General features: G+C 43.0%; 2 protein-coding genes across 5 annotated transcripts in view; both read left to right on the top strand.

The window, feature by feature from the left end:
• Positions 1-5,916: 5,916 nt before the first annotated feature.
• On the top strand, positions 5,917-8,179 carry ticam1 (TIR domain containing adaptor molecule 1). Of its 2 annotated transcripts, none has more exons than XM_086204949.1 (2): positions 5,917-6,020; positions 6,334-8,179. In XM_086204949.1, the coding sequence occupies exon 2, from the start codon at positions 6,443-6,445 to the stop codon at positions 8,057-8,059; it is 1,617 nt and encodes a 538-aa protein (XP_086061075.1). In that variant the 5' UTR covers positions 5,917-6,020; positions 6,334-6,442; the 3' UTR covers positions 8,060-8,179. The 2 variants fall into 2 exon arrangements, with proteins under 2 accessions (XP_086061075.1, XP_086061076.1); XM_086204950.1 differs by having other exon boundaries at positions 6,005-6,020; positions 6,316-8,179.
• A 2,286-nt stretch (positions 8,180-10,465) lies between these two features.
• The window catches only part of camsap2b (calmodulin regulated spectrin-associated protein family, member 2b), a 32,963-nt gene continuing 17,230 nt past the window's right edge, over positions 10,466-26,198 (top strand). Inside the window, exons 1-4 of one of the 3 annotated variants that reach the window (XM_086203520.1) lie at positions 10,466-11,123; positions 16,787-17,046; positions 24,788-24,967; positions 25,524-25,607. In XM_086203520.1, coding sequence (XP_086059646.1) covers positions 10,985-11,123; positions 16,787-17,046; positions 24,788-24,967; positions 25,524-25,607 — 663 coding nt within the window. In that variant the 5' untranslated portion in view covers positions 10,466-10,984. The remainder of the gene's footprint in view (positions 11,124-16,786; positions 17,047-24,787; positions 24,968-25,523; positions 25,608-26,198) is intronic. The other 2 variants (XM_086203518.1, XM_086203519.1) reach the window with 2 other exon arrangements.

Genomic DNA, 26,198 nt, shown 5'->3' with positions numbered 1-26,198 from the left:
TGGGCGAGAGGCGGGGTTCACCCTGGACGAGTCGCCAGTCCATCGCAGGGCCGTCAGGAGCAATTAGGGGTTCAGTATCTTGCTAAAGGATACTTGACATGGTCACCGGGGGAAGTGAGGATCGAACCAGCGACCCTTCGGTTGCTAGATGGCCACTCTGCTTCTGTTTACATGAATGTTTATCAAAATTATAGAAAAGATTATCGCTATGACAACACTGCGAAGGTTCTGCGATATGTAAAAGCATAAGGTAGCCATTTCAAGAACATTTCTAATTTTATTCATCTCAGTCTTACTTCAATATTTCTAAGTTCACGACATATCTGTGAAATAAAATTGATTCCAAAAACTAAACCCATTTGTAAATGAAAGTCTGAAAACAAAAGGAAAATAATGGTCGTGAATTTGTCCCCAAATCCCTTTGCAAAGTCAGCAACGGAACAGGAAATATTATGATCAACACGTGAACACACTTCATGTCTAGTAAGTGTGTATGTGTGTGTGTGTGTGTGTGTGTGTGTGTGTGTGTGTGTGTGTGTGTGTGTGTGTGTGTGTGTGTGTGTGTGTGTGTGACTCGTCTTTTGTGTAACTGTCCCATCCATTTTGGTCAAAATCTGTTCTGGAATACATGCGATTATGCAGAATGAGAATAATAAAAATGTATTTAACAATAAAGTTTTCAGTCAGTTATGACAAGTAGGTAGAAGAATATGTGTGTTTAGATGGAGGAGCAAAAGTTAAATGTTTTCAGAAGAGTAAATACTTGAGTGTCCATTTCATACTTCGTTACTGCGTATCGTCGGAAATAATTCAAAGTCGTCTTGTTTGTTAAATTTGTTTAGCTTCAGGAAATGTAAAAACAACACAGTGTGTGTGTGTGTGTGTGTGTGTGTGTGTGTGTGTATGTGTGTGTGTGTGTGTGTGTGTGTGTATGTGTGGGGTTTTTTTGTGGCGCATTAGCCAAGAGGACCTAGACATCTTTGTGCTAATGAAACAAACAAGCTATAACTTGTTAATTAGTGAGCATAGTTGCTCAGTCTTCTAAGAAGAGCTGCTGGTTATAGCTTCCTCATCTGACCCAGCAAGGAAGCAAATAAACAGGTTTTGTTTACTTGATGGTTTAGAGAATCTTCGTTGTCTGGTAACTGTTCTCACACAGCTCATTGCCAACCGCAGTGTGGTTCCTCTCACATCATCAACAGTATTGGTACAGTGTCCACCGACACTACGCCACCTCCACCAATCCCGCACACGACTGCGTGCCATCATGGGTGCCTCCTGTCGCCTCTCATTCTCGCTCTGTGCTACAAGCAAACTCTCCGTCTCAATTAATCACTGGGTTTCTAATGGAATGCTTCCCTCCAGGATGAGGCCCATCACAGAGGGGGCTGCAGTCAGTGGTGTCGCTGAAGCCGCTCTGATTGCTTGAATACACTCCCAGCTCTGGAGTCACTGCAGATGTCTGCTAATTGTGGTGATTATGGTGAGCGGAGGGGGGTAGGAATATGTAATGAATTTCCCATTGCGTTCATGCCTCACATCCTTTGGTTGTGTGCATCTGCTGTACAAGCAGAGCATCCGCGGGGTTTGGAGACGGACAAAAGTGACACGGGGGATTGGGCTTCTGCTTGGGCATCCATTCTAACGCCAAGTGCAGCCAGATTGGGCCCATTTATTCTTTTAGTTCTGTTTGTATCCGATACGATACAGGTTTTTTAATTCCTCTCCTCTGTCACTCATGTTTTCTCATGTCCTTTCTCTGCTTCTTTATAAACAAATAACAAGGGGGAACTAAATTAACCTTTACAGTTAACAAATAATGTCAACAAATTTCTTGTCTCTTCGTAGTATCAGCCTCTATTCTAGACCCCAAATCCTCCAAAGGAAAACTCTTCTTTTATCTTGAGGGAAAAAAGAGAAGAAAGCTCATAAAAAGCAACTGAAGAGGAGGAATTGTCTTCCAGGATGAAAAGACGTTTATTTGATGTTGTATTAAACAGAGCAGAGAGAAGCAGCACTCAAATTACAGTATGGAGAGACACAATGACAACATGAAAGGAATCTTTTTTGGGGGGGAAAAAAAATCACTTGCCATGAGTCTGGTGGCTGATATTACACTTGTATTTCTCAGTTAAATGTGAAGAGGGCTGGGAACAGAGGGAGCGCAGTTCTTCACTTAATACATATTTATGGTGTTTGTTTAACCCAAATAAAGGCAGTTTCCAAAAGGGACAGGTTGCACTTTGACTGGCTGCTTTGCAGAGGAATGATTCTGACGTCTCTGTTGGTCGCTCCAGAGAGCCAAGCTTGCTAGCTTCCAGTCTTTTATGCTAAGCTAAGCTAAACAAGCTTCATACAACAGTAGTCTTAATCTTTTTGGTTTGTGTGTGTGTGTGTGTGTGTGTGTGTGTGTGTGTGTGTGTGCGTGTGTGTGTGTGTAATTCTAGGCAAAAAAAATATGCAAATTTAATTATTTACTAAAATTGTGAAGGAAATTTCTTTTTGAGTATCTCCAGAGAGAGCAAGAGCGTTAGCGTCAAGTCTTAATGCTAAGCTAAGCCAACCCAGCCTCACGTGACAGAAGCGTTAAACTTTTTTCTACTTAATTCTCGGCAAAATGTAAATTTGATTTGAATTGTCCAATCAATTCTTTTGAAAAGTTGCTGTTTGTTTACCTTCAGAGGGAGCGAAGCTAGCAAACTTTCAGTATTTATGCAAAGCTAAATCAACCAAGCTTCATTTGACAGTGGTCAATCTTTTTTTAAACTCATTTTTGCAGGAATGCAAATATGATTATTTACCAAATTGTCAAATTATAGCTTTACAGGTCCTTTACCTTCAGAGAGAGCAAAGCTAGCTAGCTTCCAGTCTTTATGCTAGAATAAGTTCACCTACCTTCATGTGACAGTGGTCTAAATCATCGCACGATTTGGTGGGGAATGCAAATTTGATAATTCACCAGATTGTCAAATGAAAGAAATTTTCGGTTGTTTATCTTCAGAGAGAGCAAAGCTAGCCAGCCTCCAGTCTTTATGTTAAACCCAATTTCATGTGACAGTTTCTTCAAATTATTGATTTGAAGAAATGATGTAGAAATATACAGTACTGAGAAATATTAAACACTTCACACTTTTACTCTGCAATTCTTTCTAGTGAAGCCTTTTCCCAGTTCAGGGGAGATATTGAGCAGCTTGCAAGTGCCATGGAGCTTTTAACCACCTTTTGTAAAAAATAATAATGATAATAATAATGAGCACATTTGTATTTTTACCGAGCACCCTGAGTTACAAGGTGCAGCATAGGTTGATGCTAATAAACACATAAAACCTTATCCAGGAGTAAAACATTCAAGAAATAAGCAACGATATCCAAAGGCAGAGGTTAATAAAATCTTAAATTCATAATGAAGTCTTCAGTGTATTTTATTTTTATACAGGGGACAAACGTCTGGTTGTGCTAATATAAAAGCATATATGTAAATTGGTTTTGAAGATTAACAGCCTATTAAATGGAGAGGATTAAACATGCCACCTGAAACTCTGCGCACTCTACTGTTTATGGTTATCACACCACCCTGGACGTGCCACTCTGGACGCTGAACTGGAACAAATCATATTCATACATTTAGCATATTAATGAATTTAAATATCAGATACTCTCTCTCCTCTGTTGCAAATGCAAACATGCCTGATGTATTGTGGATGTGCTTTTGCAAGGCAAGACTTAGCTAATTCCTCCGAGGCGAGTGCCCTTCCTGTCACACTGATCAAAGGCGCTCTCTTGATATGAGCATAAACTGCTCTGCGCCCCATCACCGTCAATGTCTGTGCATGCATGCCAGTTTGTATGTGTGTTTGTGTGCATGAGAGGTGAGGAAGGGGGAGTTTGTGCATGTGTGTGTGCATGTGCATCCATCCCCCATCACCAGAGGCTGTATTATGCATTGTTGTTGGCATGGCCTACATGCTCAACCAAGCATGGTCCAGTGTGGTACAGTACACACGTCTTCCCATCCCCACTGCACTCCCTTGTTGTGTCCGCAGGCCCGCTTCATTTACCTTTGCTTCTGAATTAATGCTAGTTAACTGTCATATTAGCTCAGATCTGTTGGCCCTCTTTGTCAACAACGTCGACTAGCCTCAGTGTGTGATAGCCAGGGTTATGTTTGCTTTGATACACAGCACACGCATGAACTGAGCTTGACTGCATGTGTGCAGGCTTCCTAAATCTGCAACCATCCATACATAACCTTTATCAAAATGCAGTGTCGCATAAAATTCTATAGCTATATGCAGCTTTGTGTTTTCTCTACAGAAATGTGAATGTCTTTTTGGTCAAGTGTTCTCTGCAGAGTGCTGCAGCAGATGTAGTGCAGGTGTTTCATTCAGGGTTTCAATAGATGCCAAACCGTGGGTGTGGACGCTCGATTGAATGAGTGCAGGGCCTTGTATCTGTGTATGTCTTCACATGTACATGCGTGTGGAGCATATATTTGCCTGCTAGAAGCGGGTGTGTTAAATTCTCTTAGCATGTGTGACGAATCCAGTGGCTGGGAAAAGAGCAGCGCATTGCATGGCCTCTCTTGGCCTCTCACTAACTGAATTCTAAAGAGGCTATCGATCTGTCAAGGTCTCAATTCATCTTATGCCCTGCAACTATCTTGCCATCTTATCTATCTGGCTGTGTGTCAGCTCTTCCTCTGTTTTTGTCTGTCTTTGTGTCGTCTTCTTTAATTGTTGCTCATTTTGAAAAGATGTGATGCAGAATGTGGGAGAGAGATGCTGCGAACAAGTGAGACAGATAAAAAAAGAGAGCATCCCCCACTCGTATGTCTTTCATCCTAATCCATGGTCTCTGTCCAAGAAAGGGCCTCCTTTTCACTTGTCTGCCCTAAAGCCTCTTATATGTGACCCCTCCGTGTCTCCCCTAGGGCTCTCTCCCACGGCCGGCGACCAAACGCAGACACACATCTGTGCATTTAACTCTATACTCAAATTTCATACAAAGAAAGAGTTGCATGTGTTAAAAGGTCAGGATACATTTTCTCAACAAAAAAAAAGAAAAGAAAAAAAAGCTGCACCATGTTATGATTCGCAAAACTGACAGAGCGTCTTTACGAAAGGTTTGCAAATTTACCGGCAGGATGACTAACACAGCTGCTGGGAGAGTGTGTCTCTCATTAAAGGAACTGACCTCAATAAAGATGGACGTTTGGCAGCACGTTATGTAACTCTGGATGCGTGTGTTGAGTTGTTTTTTTTTTTCATGTTTGGGGCAGAATATGCGTGCGTGTGTTCGTATATTTGTGTGAGAGGCAGAGTGAGAGAGTGAAGAGCTGTTTATCATCGGTATACACGGGGTTCTGCTTAAAACAACAGAGCTGTGGTTTGGCTGGCATGCGCTATACAGCCCAAATGAATAGTGATACTTCATCCTGTGAAGAGCCGTACATACCAGTGCTACAATAGTCATATTTATGGAAGGCATAGAAACCACTCCTCCTATAGAGTTACAGTAATCTCTCAGAAGTGGTCACACAGTAAACATATCAGACTGCACTCAGCAGTATGAACAGAGAGGCTCTGTGTCTACAATGTATTGAGGGACTTGATGTTGGTTTGCACTCTGCCTAGTGTGACCCCACCCCTGGTAAATACAGGGTTGGAGGTTTCCTCTATGGATAAAAATACACTTGCCTCTCAGCAGCAGAGGGAGAAAAGCCTGAATTCCTCTCCCTCTGAAGCCTATTGTGCACAAGGAGGTAACTTTCGTCACACGTGAGTCTTTTGGTGGATTTGTGAGTTTCCTTTTCCAAAGCTGATTAAAAAATATGTACCATATTCAGTCAATGAGGATGAATAACCGCTTTCTATGTTGTTAAAGTTTGCACACGACTCTTGAACATACCTGCCTTCTTTTGTCTTTTGTCCAACATGAGCTCCCATACTTCAGAGCTTGTGACATCATCATGATGTTCTGCCAGCGTGTTTCAAGCTCACAGAGGCCTTCAACTTTTTCAGGTGCGGTTACTTATAAACTTGACGCCAGATGTTTGAAAAGACCCACCGTTTCTGGTGGTGTTCTAACAGGTTTACTACAGAGGAGCAGTAAGAGCTTCCTGTGAGGAAAGTAGAGATTTCTAGCTGTAGAACCAATGAGTGACTTCCTCATTTAAGCTAGCCACTCTCTTTATCTCAGCTGCAATTTCTTGATTGTTAAACCTTATTACTTAGTGTTAAGTTGATTTGACTGTATTAATGTAAAACTTGTTTGGTTACTCGAACATGCTGCTTAAGTACAAACTATAATTTTCAGACGTTTGTCTCTTTTAAGGAACGCGATGAGCAGGCACCTCTCCCTACAACAACAGACGATGGTTTCTATCGTAGAACATCACCTATGAACGCTAAACCTGGATATTGAGTGGTAGCTAAAACAGAAAATGGAGGTACAAGAGGCTCTAGGGACAGGACTGAGGGACGTTTATGACATATTAGTCAAAGCACCACCAGAGCAAGTGCAAAGTCTGACATATCAGCTTGGTGAGTCACCTGAAGATAACATCATACACGCCTTTTGTCTGATCATTCTCCAGAAAGAGGACAAAGCACTTAACAAACTACAGATGCTGGGGGACAACTACCTCGCCAGCCATCTGGCGAAAATATGGGAGATGAGTGGGGGTAAATTAGGAGATTTCAGAGTGCGCTGTGGTGATTCCTGTGACTTTACCATAGAATCATTGGCAGGATTGGCTCGGATTTTTAAAGTTTTGTCAGAACACAGACTGTGTGATCCGCCTCTAAGAAATCTGGCATATAAGAGAGCCCTTTCTGTCGACGGCAAAACAACAGGCACTTGTGAGGGTTTGGTGTACAATCAACTCAGGGAGGAAGCTAAAGATGTATGTGGGCATCAGTTTGCAGAGTGGCTTTTCTCCTCCAAGGACCTCAAGTCGGGCTCTTACAGTGATTCTGAAAGCAGCCAAGGAGATACATTGTTAAAAGTGGCTCTGTCTCAGGATCCATCAGTTAGGAGTCAGCCCAGCCCACTGCAGGTGATCTCCTCGGAGTCATCATATCCTACCCATCTGGAGATGAGTATTCCCCCAACGGCCACATATGCAGGGGACAAAATAACATCAGAAAACCCACAACAAAGTCCTGAGGGGGACGTGAAAGAGGCTTTGGAGCAACTTCTTCAGATTAAAGCAAAGACTGACGCAAAGATGGATGCAGCAGAGGGTAGAATGGATCATTCCATCAAGAAAGAGCCCCCACAACAAACCACCAAACCCATATGCAATACTGCAACACCCAGGGTCACTGTTTCAACAGGAATGCACAGTGCAGAAGAGGAAGATGAGGCAACGTTTTACTCATTTGTTATCCTGCATGCGCCTGAAGATGCAGAGGTAGCTGAAAGCATAAAGGAGAGAGTGGAGGCCGTCATCGATAGCGAGGGTGCAACCTACGCTGAGGACTTCGCCATACCCGGGAGGAGCACACTGAGGTGTGTGGAGGATGCTATCAACAACTCAGCTTATACTCTGCTGCTGCTTACCCAAAACTTCAACTCACGTTTGCTGGAGATGAAGACTGATTCAGCCCTGATCAATTCCATAAACCACCACCACAAGTACAATACCGTCATCCCTCTACTACCCAAGGAGAACCGCATGCCCGAGCTTCCTTTAGTTCTGAGGGCCATAATACCACTGGACGAGAACAAGAACTTTGAGAGAAAAACTAAAAAGGCTTTATCTCCTGCAAAAATTAAACAAATTAGGAAGATTTGGACCGAAGAGCAGAGAAAACTAAAATGGTTTCACCTGAAACAGAAGCGGCAGATGCACAATAAAACAGCACAGTTGCGAGAAACCCTCCTCTTCCCGGGCACAATGGATTTTAACAGCGTGCAAGCAGTGTGGCAGCCACAACCGAATATTCATATTGAAAATGCTAAGTACATTATGATTGGTAATGACTCCCAAATGACTGTGGATTATGGCGGAGGCACAGAGGAAGATGATTCCATTGGCAGAGAAGATGAGCAATAAATGCAAAGAAATTCAAAGTCTCGAGTCTGAACACTAAGATGTCATCTGTCATGTATTCACCACAGGTTGCTTTGTGGTATTTTAAGCTGTCACTGAAAGAAAATTCAATAAAAGTGTCTTGAGAGAGGAAAAGAATTAGCATCCAAATGATGTGCAGCAGAGCAGCAGATGGATATTTAGCGGAGGACTGCCATCTACTGACGACGTCTGATCTGTGCTCTCCTCAGCTGTATGAACCCAGTTCAGGCACTAGGGAGCAATGCTGTTACACAGTCTCTCACTGACTCTCTCTCGAGGGTCATCCCACACGCTGCTCAAGATGTAGGGCTTGAATTAAAAACTCCATTTTTAACATGTTCTTAAAAGAAGATTTTGAAAAAAGACAATTACAAATACAAATGGCCTGCAGGTAACGCAATACTTGCAGTCAGACGAGAGCAACACTCCTCAGAATTATCAAGAAACCGACACAACAATGCAATGAAGACGTTCGAGTTATTTTTCTATCTTCGTGATCTCTGATTGAGACCAAAATGGTTCAAAATGACGTGAAAACAGTTGAGGAAAGCTTGAAATTATTAAAATATTAGATTTAATCATTTACAATTAACTTTGGTTCATACATCGAATACCTCTTCCTTTGCTCATTGTCTTGAATTGATCATTACTTATACAACCCGGAGCAAATTCCACAGCTTCAATCCAAACAACTGAAACATTTATTTGTTTTAAAGCACACAAAATAATTTTGTCCAGGCTCTATGAAGTAAAAACAAACAACTTTCATAGTTTTTCTGGTAAAATACTTTTTAAAAAAACAAACAAATCTTGTACATAGCAAATATTAATCTCTGCTCAGTATTTAAATGATAAATAGGTAAGTAAGAAAGAAAGCCTTCATTTGCAATCATATTTCTAGCAGCTAAAACGGCAAACACATATCATTCAATCACAATCACAAAAGTATTATTTCCCTGTTGTAGCAGCACGTGCGTGGAGAATGAAACGATGAGTGGCGTCTGATGTCTCTTGATCCACCCTGAGCGCCTACTTGTTCTATCCCACTGCTCTTGTGTGGCGCTTAGTGAGTCTCCAGCACCTCAAGTGGTGAAAGAAGTCGAGCTCGTTAAGAGCTGACGATGCCACACGGCTGCAACGCGTCTTTGAACGCACTGAACAAGTTCCAGAATAAACTGGACTTATTGGATTTATGAGATTTTCTAGCTCTGTGACACACTGTTCTTAAGAAGTCTGGATATTATATTTGATATTCAGAGAAAGTGACAACGCCTTTATTAATTGAGATCTTTAATACAAATCAGAAATATTCACAGCACTAAAAAGAGGGCCACTCAAGTTGAGACTCAGTAAGGTGCTAACCTTCGTTCTGCGTGACTTTGCTTCATATGGACCCTCAAGTAGAGATGTTTTGTTTGACACGAGCGTTTAAACGGGGCATATGTGATGAAACTCTAATGGTTTCACCCTCAAAATATCAGCAGCCCCTCATACCCTTCCGGTTCACCGCTCCTTCATAGTAGCCCTGTATTAGAAGTGTTACAGTGTGGCTCGAAACAAAGTGTTGGTGCATCACTGAGCTTACAGCGGGGTAAAGAGACAGTGTGCTTCAGAGTTTCGAAACGAACATTTATAGGACACTTGTTAGTAGTTTTTTTTTAAGTCAAGCTGAATAGACGTGGTTGGCTCTTTCTGCTTTCTGGAGTCACAAATGTGATGTAGGAGGGAAAAACCATGTTCATGACATCAAGAAGCTTATTTGGATGTACTTGAAAGACAACATTTACTTTTTCAGCGCTGTATTACTTTATTTGAAAGTATTCGTATCGCTTTTGGCTAACACTGTTTTTTCTGTCCTCCCTCAGTGCTCCTAGCAAATGACGACAATTTCAGTGGAATCGATGTACGGTGATGAGAAAGACTTCTCACAGACAGAAATCAGTAAATTAGGAGGAAATTTGTAAAAATGAAAAGATGAAGACACAAGACTGAACATGCTGGTTAAATTGGGGGATTCATTAGCATCTTGTTGACATATATAATAACACCTTACATATACATACATATCTACATGCACATATGAAAATATGTATGTACATAATTATTATTTACTTTTTTTTTTAAATTAATTTTCCTCTCTATGCCCTCATTTTGTCCCCCCCAGGGCTCTGAAAGGGACAGTTCTTGTAAAATGCTGTTTGAAGGATTTAAATGAAAGAGAACATTAAATACCCATCAGTTTATGAGGACCCCCTGAAAACCCTAGGCCTCCAGAACATTCCATTGTACATCTTACACGTCTCTGGGTCCAGTCACCATCTGGGTTTTCAACATGTGGTGGCTCCTTCCTTCCCAGGAATATGATGACTGGGTGGGTGGGTCACGCATGCGCAGTGCGCTGTATCCCAGACCAGCGCGGCAGGAAAAACGCAGAGGAGACGCGGTGGAGAGAGAGAGAGAGGGAAAGAGAGACAGACAGAGAGAGAGAGAGAGAGAGAGAGAGAGCGAGGAAAACTGAGAGACCTAGAACAACATGGGCACCAATAGCCTCCTGAGCGTGTGCGTGAAAGTGTCTGGTGGTGTCGGGGTGTAGCTTCCTCCGCTATGCCAGCCTCTCCGTTATGTCTGCGGACTATGCGAACATCAGGGAATGGAGGAAACCTCTACTGCGCTGCCGCCGCTGTCAGCCTCTAGACCGCAACACTCGGACAGAAAACTGATGTAACCCAGCTCTGCTTTCCAGCTGGTCGAGTTCTCCCGCACCAGACCGCCTCAGAGGGGGTTTCTCGTCTTTTTTCCAGTAGAAAGGGAGCTTTTGCTGCATCGAATTCCTCCGGATGGGATGTCATCCGCAGTCCGGCTGACTGATCCTCCAGCTGTACGCTAGCGGGACCCCGAGAGGCAAAGATGGGAGATGCGGCAGCTGACAGAGGGATGAGACGGACCTTCATCGTCCCTGCCATCAAGAGCTTCGACCACTACGACTTCACCAGGGCCAAGGTGTCCTGTAGCCTGACGTGGCTGGTGGCCAAGGCTTTCGGCTCGGGTAGGTGGCGCCTCTGCTCGCTGTCATTCCTGGAGGAGATTAGCGCTGAACATGGCAGATTATCATCTAACAAGTGTGACAACTGGGACTGTTTGGTAAACACTAATCAGACTAAGCCATCGTGTACCTTCCTAATACAGAGTGTTCTCTTCTATCTAGGAAACAGGAAGAAATATAAACCTGCTTACGAACTCCTCCCTGGCATAAAACTGATGTAAACAGAATAAAAACTCTGAGTGTATTCGAACCACATCCCTCAAAGTTCACATAGGAGAGGTCAGAGGTCACATCTACTACATTACAGCTCGTGTTATTGGCTGAAGCTGTCACTCAACTGCTGCAGGAATCAGGACTATTATGTAACCTGCATCTGTACTGTTTGTTGGCTCATCAGATGCTAGATTTAACTTGGAATTCAGAGCAGTTGTTGAAAGTAAATACTTGTTTCTGTCCCAAGTTATAGCTACTTTATAATTCCCACCCCACTTCTATAGTTCAAAGGTAGATAATGTAGTTTTTACTATGTGCACGTCAGAATTACAGATTCACACAAATCATTGGAAAAAACAAATCAACGCAGACAACAGGGTGCATTCATACAGATAAAGATACGACTTAATTGATGAATTAGATATGCACCCTGCCAGTAAAGTAATTAAGATTTGTGTCTTATTAGTTAAAATTCAACGTTGTAATATACATTGTTTTAAATTACTTCATAATGAGAACTTTATCTTTGAGCAAAATAAGGATATTAGAGTGCATATACCTGTGATTTTACTCAAAGAACTGTTTGAATGAAGGATTCTTACTGGTAATGGTATTTTTGCACGTCAGCATTGATACATTTAACCTAATATGTATGAATTGAGGCGTGCAATATAAATAAAAAAAATCACATAGTCCTAATCTTAATCACTCATTTTTATCATTCCAATCTGGAGTATTTTTAGATTTCTTTATCTCCTCTTTCACGTCCATTCTCACTGTTCGCGACCTGGAGGCGTCAGTATTAATCCCACTCGTCCAGCCAGAATATTGGACCGTGATTGGCTTCCAAACTATTTGTGATGTCATGAGTGACGCTGTAGTCCCGCCCCGTAACATTTGATTTTCCTCCGATCTCAAAGATAATGTGCACTTTGATCGTCGAATGTGAAAACCGTCTCTTGTGTCGAACGTCTTCAAATTTACTGTCAGAAGAAGAAGGGAAACAGTGAAAGATTGGAGTGCTCCCTGGTTTAGTGCTCGTCGTCTTCTTGACTGATGATTTTCTTGATTGATTAGTCGCTTTAGTAAAGGTCAGAGAATAGTGACTAATGACTTCTTAAACCAAAGGAAAACTGACTCACGCAACAGACAGGATCATTTTCTTATTCTCTCGGCACAAAGTGATGACTTACAAGTAACAAAATATTCCTCTTATATTATTTAACCATCATCTCAACCCAGAAGCTGGAAGTGTTGAATTCCAGGAGGATGACTACCTCGCCTCTCTACATCAGTCGACTGTTTTTTTGTTTTGTTTGTTTCCTTTCATGGAAGCGTTCGAGCCTCTGGAGTGATTTCTTTACGTGGATTTGAGGGTTGTTGTTTTTTTTTTTGTGTGTTTTCTTTACACGTGACCACATGTGTGCGTCTGGGCTCTGGCAGCGTGACCTCATAAAGCGAATAATTCCAGCCCAGAGGTTTCCAGCCCCTAATGAATGCTTTTACCAGCTGCTTGCTCCTTCTGTGCTATCAAACATAGGAACAAACCTCGAAAGAGAGAGATCAAACGATAGCCGTCTGAAAGGCAGCCATTGATCCCCCGTCGAGCCAAACACAGCAGCACATGATTCTTTATTGACTGTCGGAGAACCGGCCAAGGTAGAATACCCAGCAGGCATGTGAGAACGTGGACCCGCTGCTGCAGCTGCCTGGTTTGTTCTCGTCCCTCAGGTGACACACTTACAGCCCCCGGCATCTCTGAGAACTGTGGCCCAATTCATACCCAGCCCTCTGAGTCCTGGCGGCCTAGTTTACCATCATCTGAATTTGGTCACTCTCAGATGTGTGTGTGTGTGTGTAATGTTTGTGACTTTATTTAAACACAAGTGACTCATCAGTGGCAGCAAAAGTTGTCATCAAGTTATTCAAGACTGCCAAAGAGCTTCGACTGAGAGTCATCAATCGGTCAGAATAGATTTTTGTTCTTTGAGTACAAATGTAACTGGCAGCTACTTGTCACTGCTGTTTAGATGGATCCTGGATGTGCGGCTCACCCCGGCCCCAGCTTGGGCCCTATTTTCCCATGTGAATGATCGGTACAGAACTATTGGAGCTGGTCCAGTATAGAGTGCTTTAGCTGTAGCTCGGCTTCCATTGCCCTGTTTTTATGCATATTCTGAAATATCGCATCAGAAAAAAGGGGATGGAAACACCCCAAACATTGGAAGATAAAATCCTCCCCTTCGCAAAAAATGTTTATACTCTTGCTTGAGTGGATTTTTGACTTTGACACAACTTGGGGGATGGACATGTATTTTCAGAATAAATTCTGACGTAGTGGACATTGAAATCATGTGATGGCTGTTTCCCTCATAACACACAACAACCTGGCTGGTAACAACAATGGGAACGTGTGGACTGATTGGATGTTCATCCGTGGAAAAAGTACGTATGATAATGTGTATGTTGCCACGGCAACTTCTTGGTTTGTTCCTGGTTTGTAACCGTACTTCTTTTACTATTCTTACATGTAAGGATATGTTGCCTATGACGCCATTTTCTGATAAAGCTAGCGTAGTTGATCCATCCAGACCTCTCAGTGGATTTACATCAGGAGGTCAGGGGAACCTTCAAAAGATTTGCCTCACATTGAGGTGGAAACCAGGCTGGTGTTACCTTCTCTCATACCAGTGGATTACTTAGATCTCGTGTCCAGACGTCAGGCGGTCAACACAATCACTAGAAAATAAACGACCACTCCGACTGCAGAGGGTCTCTTCACTCTTAAAACCAATTTCCTTCAGGAGTGAAGGTTTGCTCCCAGTATTTGGGTTCACAGCTCGCCTGCAACGTTTCACCACAGCTGCGTAACTCAAACGTGTCCTTGTCCCTCGAAGGTCGTCCATGGTGGCGTGTGTCATTTTATCGCCTCAGTTCAGAAAAACAAACCTTTTTGTCGCTCCGTGAGTTCTGGGCTTTGACTCTTCACCCCGCTCTTCCCTGGATGGTCCTCTAACCTTTTGCAGGGTTTCAGCGTGAGTCTTCTCCTTGAGCAAGACTTGTGTTGCATGTCGCACACTCGTCTTGTCTCTACGGGGATCTTTCCATGAACTCGTCAGACTCTTTCTGTTACAATCTGGGTTTGCTCAATACTGGATTGACTGCGATCATCCAGCCATGGGGAGCAGGGTGTTTAAACACACTCTGGTTATTCTTTATATGTAGAAAATTAAAGTCGCCAGTGACTGAAAGCAGAGAAAATACATCACCTATTAGTGAGTTTAACCAAGCGGTTTCATCCTGGTGTGAGTGACGGCTCAGACCCCACGAGGACCCCTGACCGCACTCGGCCGTGTCACTGGTGTCACATCAGCATCAGCAACACTCTGTTTCCATTCAGCAGCAGATTCCCTTAGATGGCCATGATGCCCCTGTCCACGTGCATCACTCAAAACACAGAAAAGTCAACCCTGCAGCTCCAGGAGTGTAAAGGTTCCAGTTGAGGTGGAGGTAAAACTGCTGCTCCCCGTCAGCTGCAGATCAGAGGGTGTTGCGAACAGAAACACAGCAATGTATTGAAAGCTTCCCTTGAATACCCACGTGGATGTTTACCAGGATTGTTGTTACTCGCGCTGTCCATTAACGGCGGTGACGTAGAGCCACTCAGAGGTCATCACATGACCCACGCAAAACAAAAATACTGTAACATTTGAAATGTTGTCATATTTGTTGTCCCCTGGCGCTAAATTGACATATGAAGGTAATATGAAGAGCTGTTAAATAATTAAGTAAAGGTGATATTTTATCAGTCATAGTTTAGATGTGATGATAAAGCTCAGGAGTTTGGGACATTTTTGGCTCCAATCCTGGAGAAAAGTGATATCAAACTTGGAACGTAATGTTTATTCTAGTCCAAGAGAGTACACGATGATCCTTATCAAGTAGGGGGGTATTTCAAAATAAAAGCATGTCAGCGGAGAGGACACTTTTATAAACTACATATAAATTAAACTTGTAATAATCTAAAATAAAAACAAATCACCACCCACTGGCTAACTAACAGGAAGTGTTTCTGAACCAAGCAAAATGCATCAGCAGAGATGAACACTGACAAGCTTGTGTATGCTGAGTTGCGACTCTGGGGGTCTCCAGGGAAGCAGTCATCTCTGGACTTCCTGTGGCAGCTACTTCCTGACTGTTTCCTCTTTGATGGCTAACACAAAAGAGAGGCTTTTTCTTTTTCCTTGACGAGGCAGATTTTCTCTATATCTTTCTCTTCCTTTTGAATTCATCTTACACACAAGAGAACTGTTATATGTGAATGAAATGGACCCTAAAGTGAAAGGAAACCTTCATGGAAAGTTTCTTCCAAGAGTGTGTGTGAAGAATAACCATCTCAAACACTTGTAAAATAATTAACTCACACAAAAGTTGCTTAAATTCTCCATGCTCAAGGCTGAAAGTTACCAGTCTTAATGAACTTTTAGTTTAATAGTTGTGAGTCGATGCGGGGGTTGTTTATTGTAAAGTCGATGCTGCAGTGTAACATCTGCCTGTTGCTTTGAATGCTGAATCTATTTTCATCATGGGGGCACTAACCAGAGCCAGTGGAAAACAACCAAGGTTTGATCACAAGTTGTGTGTTTTGTCTTTTTTTTTTTTTTTAACTTTGCGACAGAGCATTCAGTATCTTATCTGATTGTGCTGTTTCGTCGAATGTTGGTCTTCTTTGCTGTTGTTAATTTGGACGTTTGAAGAAGAGAAAACTGCACCTTTAAGACGGATTCTTTGTTTCCCTCGGTGTGATTCAGACGCAGGCAGAGAGGAAATGACCCCACACACCAGGAATACACACTCATACTGGAGCACATAGTTTCATGAAAGTGTGTCACAATGCACACACGTACACACACACGTACACACAGACACACTCCAATGAAGGGGTCTTGTGTGACTAATGTGATGCACATGAGACGGAGGTGCATGGACACTATGTGAGGTGACTGGTGTAACTTTCTGAAAGAAACAGAGAGTCAGTCCTGGGGGAATACATCTGTTTACAAAGGGACAATGTGGCTTGAGGCACAAGACCAGGATGAAGACTTTATACGTCACCCAAAAAGTGTATTTTGTTTTTCAAGTAGTCACTAATAAGTGTTTTGACCTCGTAGAGCAGTTGCTTTCACTGTTGCATCACTCCTTTGGTGCATATTTAGCTTGAAGCAAATGGCAACTACCAACAACAAAACGGTCCAAAATCATCCATTTACAAACATTCATCCAGTATCATCCTCATCTTCTCTATCCAGCTGTAAACTCAGTAATCCAGAAACTAACCATAGCACTTCTGCTTGTTCAATGTAGCGCCTAAGTGGAACAGTTACATGACAGGAAGTCGTCCTCGCTTCAGAAAGCTAATCCACCTCCTCCTCTGTATCTTTCTCTCTGATCAGATGCGATACCAGAGGAGCTGGTGGAGCCTTTTTACAGGGACCAGTACAACCAGGAGCACCTGAAGCCCCCTGTGGCCTGTCTGCTCCAGTCTGCAGAACTCTACTGCCGGGCGGGAAGCCTGATCCTTCGCAGTGATGCGGTCAAACCTTTACTGGGACACAACGCTGTCATCCAGGCTCTGGCCCAGAAAGGCCTGTATGTCACCGATCAGGACCGCCTGGTCACGGAGAGAGATCTGACCAGCACGCCGATACACATGGTGAGTGATAATGATCCCTGACCATCGAACATGAGATAAATGTGCGTATATTTAGCCCACAGTTATGATTATGGCTTCACATTGCTTCATTTAGCCAACTAGCAGTCCACAAACCTCAGATTCGGTGAGCATGTGTGCTTCATGAAATCCATTAGAAGAACTGTATTAATCAATTAAGTTGTTTCAGCAAGAGGATAAACATACATCTGGATGGTATTTGCTTCATTTTTCTCCCCCGCTTGTCTTCAAATGGGCACCAAGTGTGTTATCTGATAGTGTGTTTGTGAGCAGCGCTACATCTATCCTACTGTTCGACTGCCCTCCAAGATTTGTCCTGCTGAAAGAAAAACAACCCCTAATGACGGGTTTCCTATAGCAAGCCATTACTCACACGCTTGGCTCTCTGTGTTATTAGATGACACAACGGGCAAACAGGCCGTCGCTAACCCCAGCAGAAGACTCCCAAACTTCAACTGCATTGCATGTTATTGTGCCGCTACTGTGTCCGGAACTGGATGGAGGATCATGATAATGATCCTCCGTGAATGGGTTCGTTGTGCTGGGATTTATAGATAAGACCAAATGTTTTAAGATAATATTGTAAAGTGATGAGTTCAAGTTCATTTTTGTAACCGTCAGGATGATTTTCTGTCCACACAAGACAACAGAACAGCGTTAAAGAAGAGGGAAAAGCAGTAAATCCTCATTTGTGTTACTGCAACCAGTGATGACTCTATCATGACACCTTAACTGTTTCAATATCTCAACACTGTGATCATCAAAATATTGCAGTACAAATCATTTACAACATGGTACAACATCTCAAGTCTTAGGCTAGCGTTTAGGTCAATATAGACCATGATATATGTGAACCTGAGGGAGAAATGATACTCCTACAAGGCCAAAAGCAGGAATTATTGGGACTTAGATATGATTTATGGTGCCATTTGAAGTATTCACTTGCTTCTAGCTACGCAGTAGGGGAAGGATGTTATTTAGCGCTCCTTTACCACATAAAAAGCAATACAGTAAACAAACTTGTCCAAGATAAATAATATAATGAGGCCTTTTATTGGAAGAGATGACGAGTGTGTTCATCCTTGTAGTTATGAAAGATATCACGCGACGCTGGCGAGCAGGCACTTCCGCTGATGCCGAAAGGTGTCTGCATTGCAGTGCCGCCTCTCCGCCCCTCCCTCTCTTACTCTCAACTATCTCTCTGTTGTTCCACCTGCCTCCTCCTCCTCCTCCTCCTCACCGTCGTCATCATCATCATCATCATCATTATGTTGTATCCTCATGGTTTCCCTTTGTAGCTCTTGTATAGTAAATACAACATTGCTGTTCCTTAAACTGCAGTCGAGCCATATTTCATCAAGACAAATCTTTCCTCTGGACGCGCTCTCCACCTGTTTCACAGCTTCGCGGTATAATTCAAAGTCATCCGACATTTTTATGTGTGGTGGTTTTTTTACTCACTCAACATGTCCCACAGTGTGTGTGTGTGTGTGTGTGTGTGTGTGTGTGTGTGTGTGTGTGTGTGTGTGTGTGTGTGTCAGGATGTGTTGAAGGTGTGAGTTAGGGGCGGAGATTTGCTGCAGCACTTAATGATCCTGCATTGCTTTCACACACCTGCGAGGATGCGTGTGTGGTCTATTTATGGCTCTGGTGTGTGTGTGTGTGTGTGTTTGTGTGTGTGTGTTGGTGATTCACTGGACAGTTTTATGTTAAGGAGACACGATTGACCTTCATGAGACACAGCCAGGTTATTTGTTATAATCCTTCCTCGTTGCTGTGCCGGTTTTAAAAAGTGCAATCATCCCATTTTGAGGCTGTGTGTATTTGCGGATGCGGCAGGATCATTTAAGTCGTGCTTTTCATTTTGGGTTATTGTATATGGGCAGAGAAAATGATGACCTCATGGTTTTCCAAATACTGTGCAACAGAGGAATAACTCACACTGAAGAGGAGGAGGAGGAGAAGGAGGAGTGTGGCATTTTGTCAGAGGACGAAGGTATAGAGTGAAAGAGGGGAAGGAGCTGCCATTTGGCTGCTGTCCAGGGGGAAGCAGGAAAGTAGAGCAAGAGATGAGAAGAAAGGGTGAAAGTCTACAAGAGCTTGAATGGAAAAATGCTGTGAAAAGGGAAAATAGACAGAAGAGAGGGGAAGAGGAGAGGAAGGGTACTGTCTTTTTGGCCAGTAGGAGGACATGTGCCTGCCAGAGAAGGAGTGGAAAAGACCTTCTTTGGGGACGGTGGGACGGGCGGAGTAAAAAGGAGATGAGGGAGGAAGGAAGATGAGATACTGCAGCATGGTGGAGGGCGGGGTCTCAGAGCCAGTCACGTCTAGTGCATAAATGAGAGCCCCCCCCACACACACACACACACGCACCCACACACACATGCCCTTACCCCCTCTTATAAAATGCACCCAAACACTACAAAGAGACCTCCGACAATGTGCACAAGACCTGCGTGTGTCCTGTCTGCAGAGGGTGGGTGGTGGCTGTCATCTAAAAGCTTTCTCCTTTACAACGCTGAAAGCTATTTTTTTTAGGATGTGTGTGTGGGAAATATAGCAGTAGAGAGGTCTTTCCTTTTAGTGGCAGTTTGCGCAATTCACCACAGACACAGAGGCGTGAAGTCAAACAGCAGAAACCAGCCGTGTTGTTGAGTGTACCTGAGTCGAGGGAACACTTGTGATGTTTTTGGAAAGAGCCTTGACTTTCATTATCTGTTTGCTCAGCTGCATTGTGCTGTCCTAAAGATGGCTTTGATCAAAGACGCACACACACACACACACACACACACAGAGCTATATATATTAAGAGTGACAAACGAGACTTAATAGTGATGCTCCTCTTTCTGTGCAGCTTTTTTACAGCTTGTAATGACCAGTGTCTGCCATTTCTGCAGCCTTATAAGGAGTGCTGTCACCATGCATGGATTTCACACACACACACACACACACACACACACACACACACACACACACACACACACTCACATTAAATGTCTTTGTGAAGGAATAATAGCCTGCACAGTGCTTTTATGTGTTAGCATCAATAGTAGTATAGCAGTCTGTAGATTTGTGAGCTCAGTTAAGTCTCTGTGTGTGTCTCTTTATCACACAATGGTAGGTACTAACTGGATGTATATTGAGGTGTGTGTTCAGTGTTACAGGATATTCTTGAAGCTGTAAGATGATTTAAGTGTTAAAATGTTTCTTTTGTGGCTTTAAAGTCACAGTAGAATACAGTGGAGCTAAACTGTCTACAGAGGCAGGTGTGGCGAGTTGAAGTTGTGCGTCAACTGACCTTCCACGAAGGTTTCATTTCTTCTGCCAAGGAAGTTGTGTTCTACTGTCTGGCAGTAAGATTACAGCAAAACTACTGGACCAGTTGGACTGAAACATGCAGGACTGTATGAAGATACATAGACATAGGCATGTACACACCTTGAAGGCACCATGTGGTCCTACAGGAGCTTTTGCAGTAACTTGGGTCACATGCGGCAGCTTCTTGAGAGCGTTACAAACTCCTGTCTAAGCAGGGTTTTCTGCATAATTAGCAAGAAAACACTCAAACTTTAGAGGTCCCAACTTGACAAAAACAGTTTCTGGTCCGGAAGGAAACTGACGTAGAACGTAGGGATGGAATGTGGGCAGGCGCCTCCAGTCAATAGTCGGACTTTGTTGGGTAGCGTGTAAACAGGAATATGAATAGAATATCCCATAAGAAACACGTAAACACCTTAATAGAAATTTAGTTAAATTGCAGATTTGTATGTAGTCCAGGAGTGGCCAACATTTCTTAACTTAATGTCAGTTTGCAGGCAAAAGCTTGTACAATTTGTTCATGTCAACGTAACAGTCAGTAACTCCTATATTTAGCATTTTTTTGTGTTGCAAAGCCCCTAATGTGAAAGAAATAATCACAAGTGATTAGATTTTAAATTTATGTGACCTTTCTGCTCTGAGCTCTTAACACACACACACACACACACACACACACACACACACACACACACACACACACACACACAGAAGCTCCTTGACCTCATTAATGATTCAGGAGTTTTATGCAAATGACTTCAAAAAGCTTAGAGGGTTTTCATGGAAATCGTGTCTTTGGATCTGCAGTTTAAGCTTCTTGGCTCATCTCTCGCTCGCCCCGTCAGCCCAGCTACATCCCTCTCCGATATTTCCACGCAAGGATTTATTCAGAAATTCAAAACAGTTTCTGGTAGAATCTTGGCAGATCTTTGTTTAAATAAGCAGGTAATATAACATCCTGTATATCATTAGAAACAAACACAGTAAATGACTTCTTGTATCAGCTCTGATCCTGGATAATAGAGGATGTGGAGTGATTCATCACGACACCCTAAAAGCCCAATCATCAGTTCGGATGATTGAAACAAAAGTAACAATTGCGACCATCTTGGTTGCTGAATGAGGTTATTTTAAGCAATTACTTTAGGAACATCATACTTGCTTTTCAACCAAAGTCTTTCCAAACAGCTGAATGAATGTTACCAAAGGTTCTTTTTCTGTCATTTCATCACAAAATTGTGAAATGGAATGCAACGCAATAATCAGGCCGGTTTATAAAAAAAGTGCAGTTTTCCTCTGTTTTAAAAAGATCTGCCACAAAATCTCGCAGGCTCACGCTACATTCCTCCTCCCGTCGTGCTGACTGTCACATTGGCTTTTAGATATTTGTTTTTATTAAATCAGAATTAATGACACTGGAGCAGTTAATGACCAGTGCTGACACCAGGCATCCTTTGAGTCAAGTTTCTTGTGTATTATTTCCATGAGGAGTTTGTTTCCAACGGCCATGTTTCTTCTGAACACGCTGTCTGTTTAGCCTGGCAGGAGAGTGTGTGGAGCTGGCGGGGAGCGCTAGTCGTCGCAGTAGCTCAGTGGTTATGAACAGAGTTCAGGCCCCTGGTGGGACCGGGTCCCGCGGCTGGTCACGGAGCACCTGACTTCACATGTTTTTTTAGTTCAGTGGCAGGTAGATGTTTGGGTAAGCACACATTTCGAGAGGCAGAGAGAACGTCAGTGTTTTTCAGTTAACCTGTGGCGTGACAGGAAAGGGAAGGCCTGGCATGAGATTAGAAAGGCCAGGAGAATGTCAAGCTTTGTGAAGGGGTTGATGGCTGGTAAAAGCGCTCACATCAAATGAATGACTCAAAGTTAGGTAATGTGTGAGCGCCATAAAAGCTTTACTATCCTTTAAAAAATAGTTTTAAATAGCACGGCGAGAGGGATAGAGCGGCGTTGATGAGAGTCCTTCATTGTCTGAACAAGTTGAACTTAAATTCACATTTAAATGACATGTCAGGAAGTTGCCGATACAATTTTGTGAAGTAGAGACTGACATTTGTCTTTTATGAATAAGGTTCATATTTTAAATGACATAGTTAATCCAAGTTATACTAATTTGGATATCTCAAAGTCAGACGAACATACTCAGAGAGAGCTGTTGGAGTAGAAGTACTCCATGCGTGTGAACACCTCAATCAAGAACTAATCAGCCGGATGTTCTGCGTGATGAAAAAAAAAAAGGTGAAGGGGAAGAAGTGTAACATCACCTACCACTCTGGCGGGGGATGCTTCCTCATTCATGCACGCTTGAACGAGACGGTAATGGAGGTGTAACCATAGCTGGACAAGGGTCAGATCCATGCTCCCGTTGTATTGTGGGTATCAGTTATTAATGAGTGCGTTGGTGAGGCGACCCGGGCTAACAGTGTATTATATTTTGCTGTTGATGACTGTTTTAATTGACCTCTATCATTTCCTATATTTTAAGTTGGGCTTTATTGTGCTACCTTGATGGGTTCTTTAACACTTGCACTCACTGCAGTCAAAGTTAGGTGGTGTATTCGGAAATGAATCAAGCTGAATTAATCAAAATTATGACGGAGCAGTTCTGAAGCTTCACAGACTCGAGCTACAGTAACACAGCTAGTAAACGTTCGTCAGAGCCACGCAGGATCTCCGCTTACAAAGCAAATCCATGTGAGTGCACAAGCTTAAGTTCGAGTTAAAAACACGGAAGAAGCCAAACCAACGTGATTTTGCTGCAGGGAAACCACTTAAAAGGTCAGCGTGGAGGCATATGTGCATTCATAATCAAGATTCTCCATCAGTGCTCACAGAAAGCTGTGAGGCTGCCGTCTGTTTTCATCCTGCAGGGGAAAGGTCTCACATTTACCACCAACTGCACCAGCAATTTGTTTACTCAGAGAATCACTTCTTCCTAAGTTGTTCTTCTCCTGGAAGCCTGAACGGAAACGTGTCACTGCAAAAGTTGTAGAAGAAAAGAGAGTTCAATAAACTGGATGAGTGTCAGCGCAGATCCTAGCTTTACTACGAGGATTGTGTGTCCAGCAGATGTGAGCAACAGCACCGATGTTCAGCTGCATCGTGCTGCCAGCTGAACATTCCCGACTTATCGATATGAGCCAGCAGTTATTATTCTGTCACTCATTCTGTCCTCTCAGTAAAGTTAGTCAGAGCCTCCATACACAGTTAAGAAAATATTCAGAATGACCAGCCAGTTCAGTGGGGATAAAGGAGGGCAGCTATCAGATCGGTACTTTCCTTTTCTTTAGATGTCTGGATCTGTAAATAAAAAAACAGTTCTTTCCGGGGGATTTTCCCGATTGAGCACACTCCTGACAGTCGTTTTAAGAAATACATCTTCACCTTCATAAATAGAAACCGCACACACATGTAGACACGCAAACACATTTCAGACAAGAAGACTGTGGTCCCAAACCATTGCAAATTGTAGAATCTTGATGACAGAATGTCTCACTTCAGGGGGACTCACAGCCGCTTTGATCCCCCGAACAAGCCAGCAGCAATGTTTGAAGGCAGATAGAAGACTACATGTCAACAGGAGCAGGAATTAAAGGTGCAGTGGACAACATTTACACCTCCCGGTCAGCAGGTGTCTCACTCCCTGTTGCTGTGCTAATTTATTCTATTGTTGTCCAGGTTGACATAGCTAACCACATATGGTCAGAGTTGGAATAGCGGTAATGAGACAGTTCATACGGTCAGTCTCTTCATGTCACATTTTGTGATGTTATCATGCGCCAGCGCTAACAACATGAACCCGCCTGAGGCTAAAGATGCTAGCATGAGCAACTACTATTGTTAGTTAGCCACCGTTAGCTTACTTATCCAGCAGAACAGTGGCCACCTCTGCATGACTTTTCAGCCCCTTTTGGTCCTTCAGCTTAGACCAGAGTAGAAATGCTGAACCAATATTGACCCTTGTCCTGCTCCTTTGTTGTTCTGATAGTATTTCAGTTGGATAAAGAAAGAACCCTTACTTCATCACAGCCATGCAAGGGGAAGGTTGCAGGGTTGATGTATTTTACTCACTATCAAACATGTCAATTGTTTTAATGCTTTGGTTGGTGGGTGTAATGTTTACAGTTTATTTAGGAAATGTGACATCTATTAAAGTTGTGCTATTGGTTTATTTTGTAGTTCAGATACATTTTGGAGTTGCATCCAATGAGGTTTGTGAACTTTTTCTTCCCCGAAAAAGGAGTAAAACTTGCGGTAGATGTTGTCTCTTTTTCTTATTGACAACGTCCGCAAACATTGAGACAGAAATAAATTCAGGCTGTTGTGAGTTTGAAGCTTTCAGTAAAGAAGGGTGCAGTTAAAAAAAAAACTGCACTTCTTAGTCTGCAACTGTTTGTCTTCACAGAGCTCGCATCTGGCGCTCATAGACACCCTGATGATGGCGTACACTGTGGAGATGGTGAGCGTAGAGAGAGTAATGTCCTGCATCAACAGGTTCTCCTCCGCGGAGCCCTCCCACAGTGACAGACACATGCAGGAGCTGCCATATGACACCGAGGATGCCATCGCCACCTGGATCAACAAGGTACACACCAGCACAGGTGCTCTCTGTCACTTCAGCAGATGACAACATCCGTACGCTCTTTACACTGGCAGCCTTTTTATTGGACACAGTTGTTGGTTTTACTCGGGATATGGAAGACAGAAGAAGTCCTGGAAAAGTATGTTAGCGCTCAGATCCTCCACTGCGGCTTCAAAGTCTTAACATGTTTGCAAGAGAACTAGCTGAAGAACTGGCAACGACCACGAGTTACGTAACATCTCCCGGGCTGCTAAAGCAGGATTAGATGAGTAAAACTGAGGTTTAAGCTTCAAGTGGGTGTTAGTTAAGTATCTTCGATTGCATCGTGACTTTAGTTCATCTTCTCACAGGCTTCTTTAAGTTGCCTATAGTTGCATTGCAGGAGAGAAAGCTGACACGTCATTGACCTACTTTGAGACAAAAATGAAACAAGATCCAGATTTGATGTGCGGAGTCCCTTGTTCCCATGTTTGAGTCAAACACAAACTCCCCATTCAGTCCCTCCATGCGCACTTTGTGTGAAATCTGACCTCCATATCACGCTCTTGTCTTTCTGCAGGTGAACGAGCACCTAAGGGACATTCTTGTGGAAGAGCAGAAGCTGAGAGAAGCTGCCCTTCAAGACGCCAACGCAACACACAAAGTAGGAACGCTAGCCCTCCATCATTAGGCATCCAAACAGCAAGTCACGGATTAGGTCATTATTTTGAGGAATCAGTACTTTCTTGCCAAGACTTTGATGAGAGGATCCCTGTCATGTCTGCAGCCAGGAGATGGTTATTGGATCTCAGGGCAAAGACAAAGGATGAGACTGGTTTGTTAAATCCCCACAGAAAACCAACTGTAACAAACAATTCCTAACTTTACAGTGGAAAATTGTCTGACTGATTCTTGGCTGGTTGCCAGGCAACCAGCCAGTAACTGAGCTGAAGCAATATTATGTAAAAACACGGTGCCAATTGATATTTCACTTTCTGTAAACAAACAAGATGCTCATTAATGGGCTTTAGAGGTGCCAGTTGGTGGCTTTCACCGGGCCAGCTGTTTCCCTTCTTTAAACCTGAACTACCTCCTGCTTTTACATATTAGTGTGGTTTTAATCCCCTCATTGAGTTTGTGGCAAGATAGCCGTGTTTACCAGATAAATAATTAAATGAATATGATGCTAGGTCCTGCAGGTGATTAGCCCAGCTCAGCTGTAAAGTAGAGTAAACAAGCAAGGCTCCTCAATTTC

The sequence above is a fragment of the Aulostomus chinensis genome, chromosome 5 (genome assembly GCF_037954235.1).
Source record: "Aulostomus chinensis isolate RoL2024-O1b breed Wild chromosome 5, RoL_Achi_v1.0, whole genome shotgun sequence".
NCBI classification, from domain to species: domain Eukaryota; kingdom Metazoa; phylum Chordata; class Actinopteri; order Syngnathiformes; family Aulostomidae; genus Aulostomus; species Aulostomus chinensis.
The sequence above is the reverse complement of the archived record's forward strand: the minus strand, read 5'-3'. Positions and strand labels throughout refer to the sequence as shown.

What these genes read in the sequence shown, in the direction of transcription:
- ticam1 (XM_086204949.1), top strand. Translation starts at nt 6,443, where the DNA reads ATGGAGGTACAAGAGGCTCTAGGGACAGGACTGAGGGACGTTTATGAC.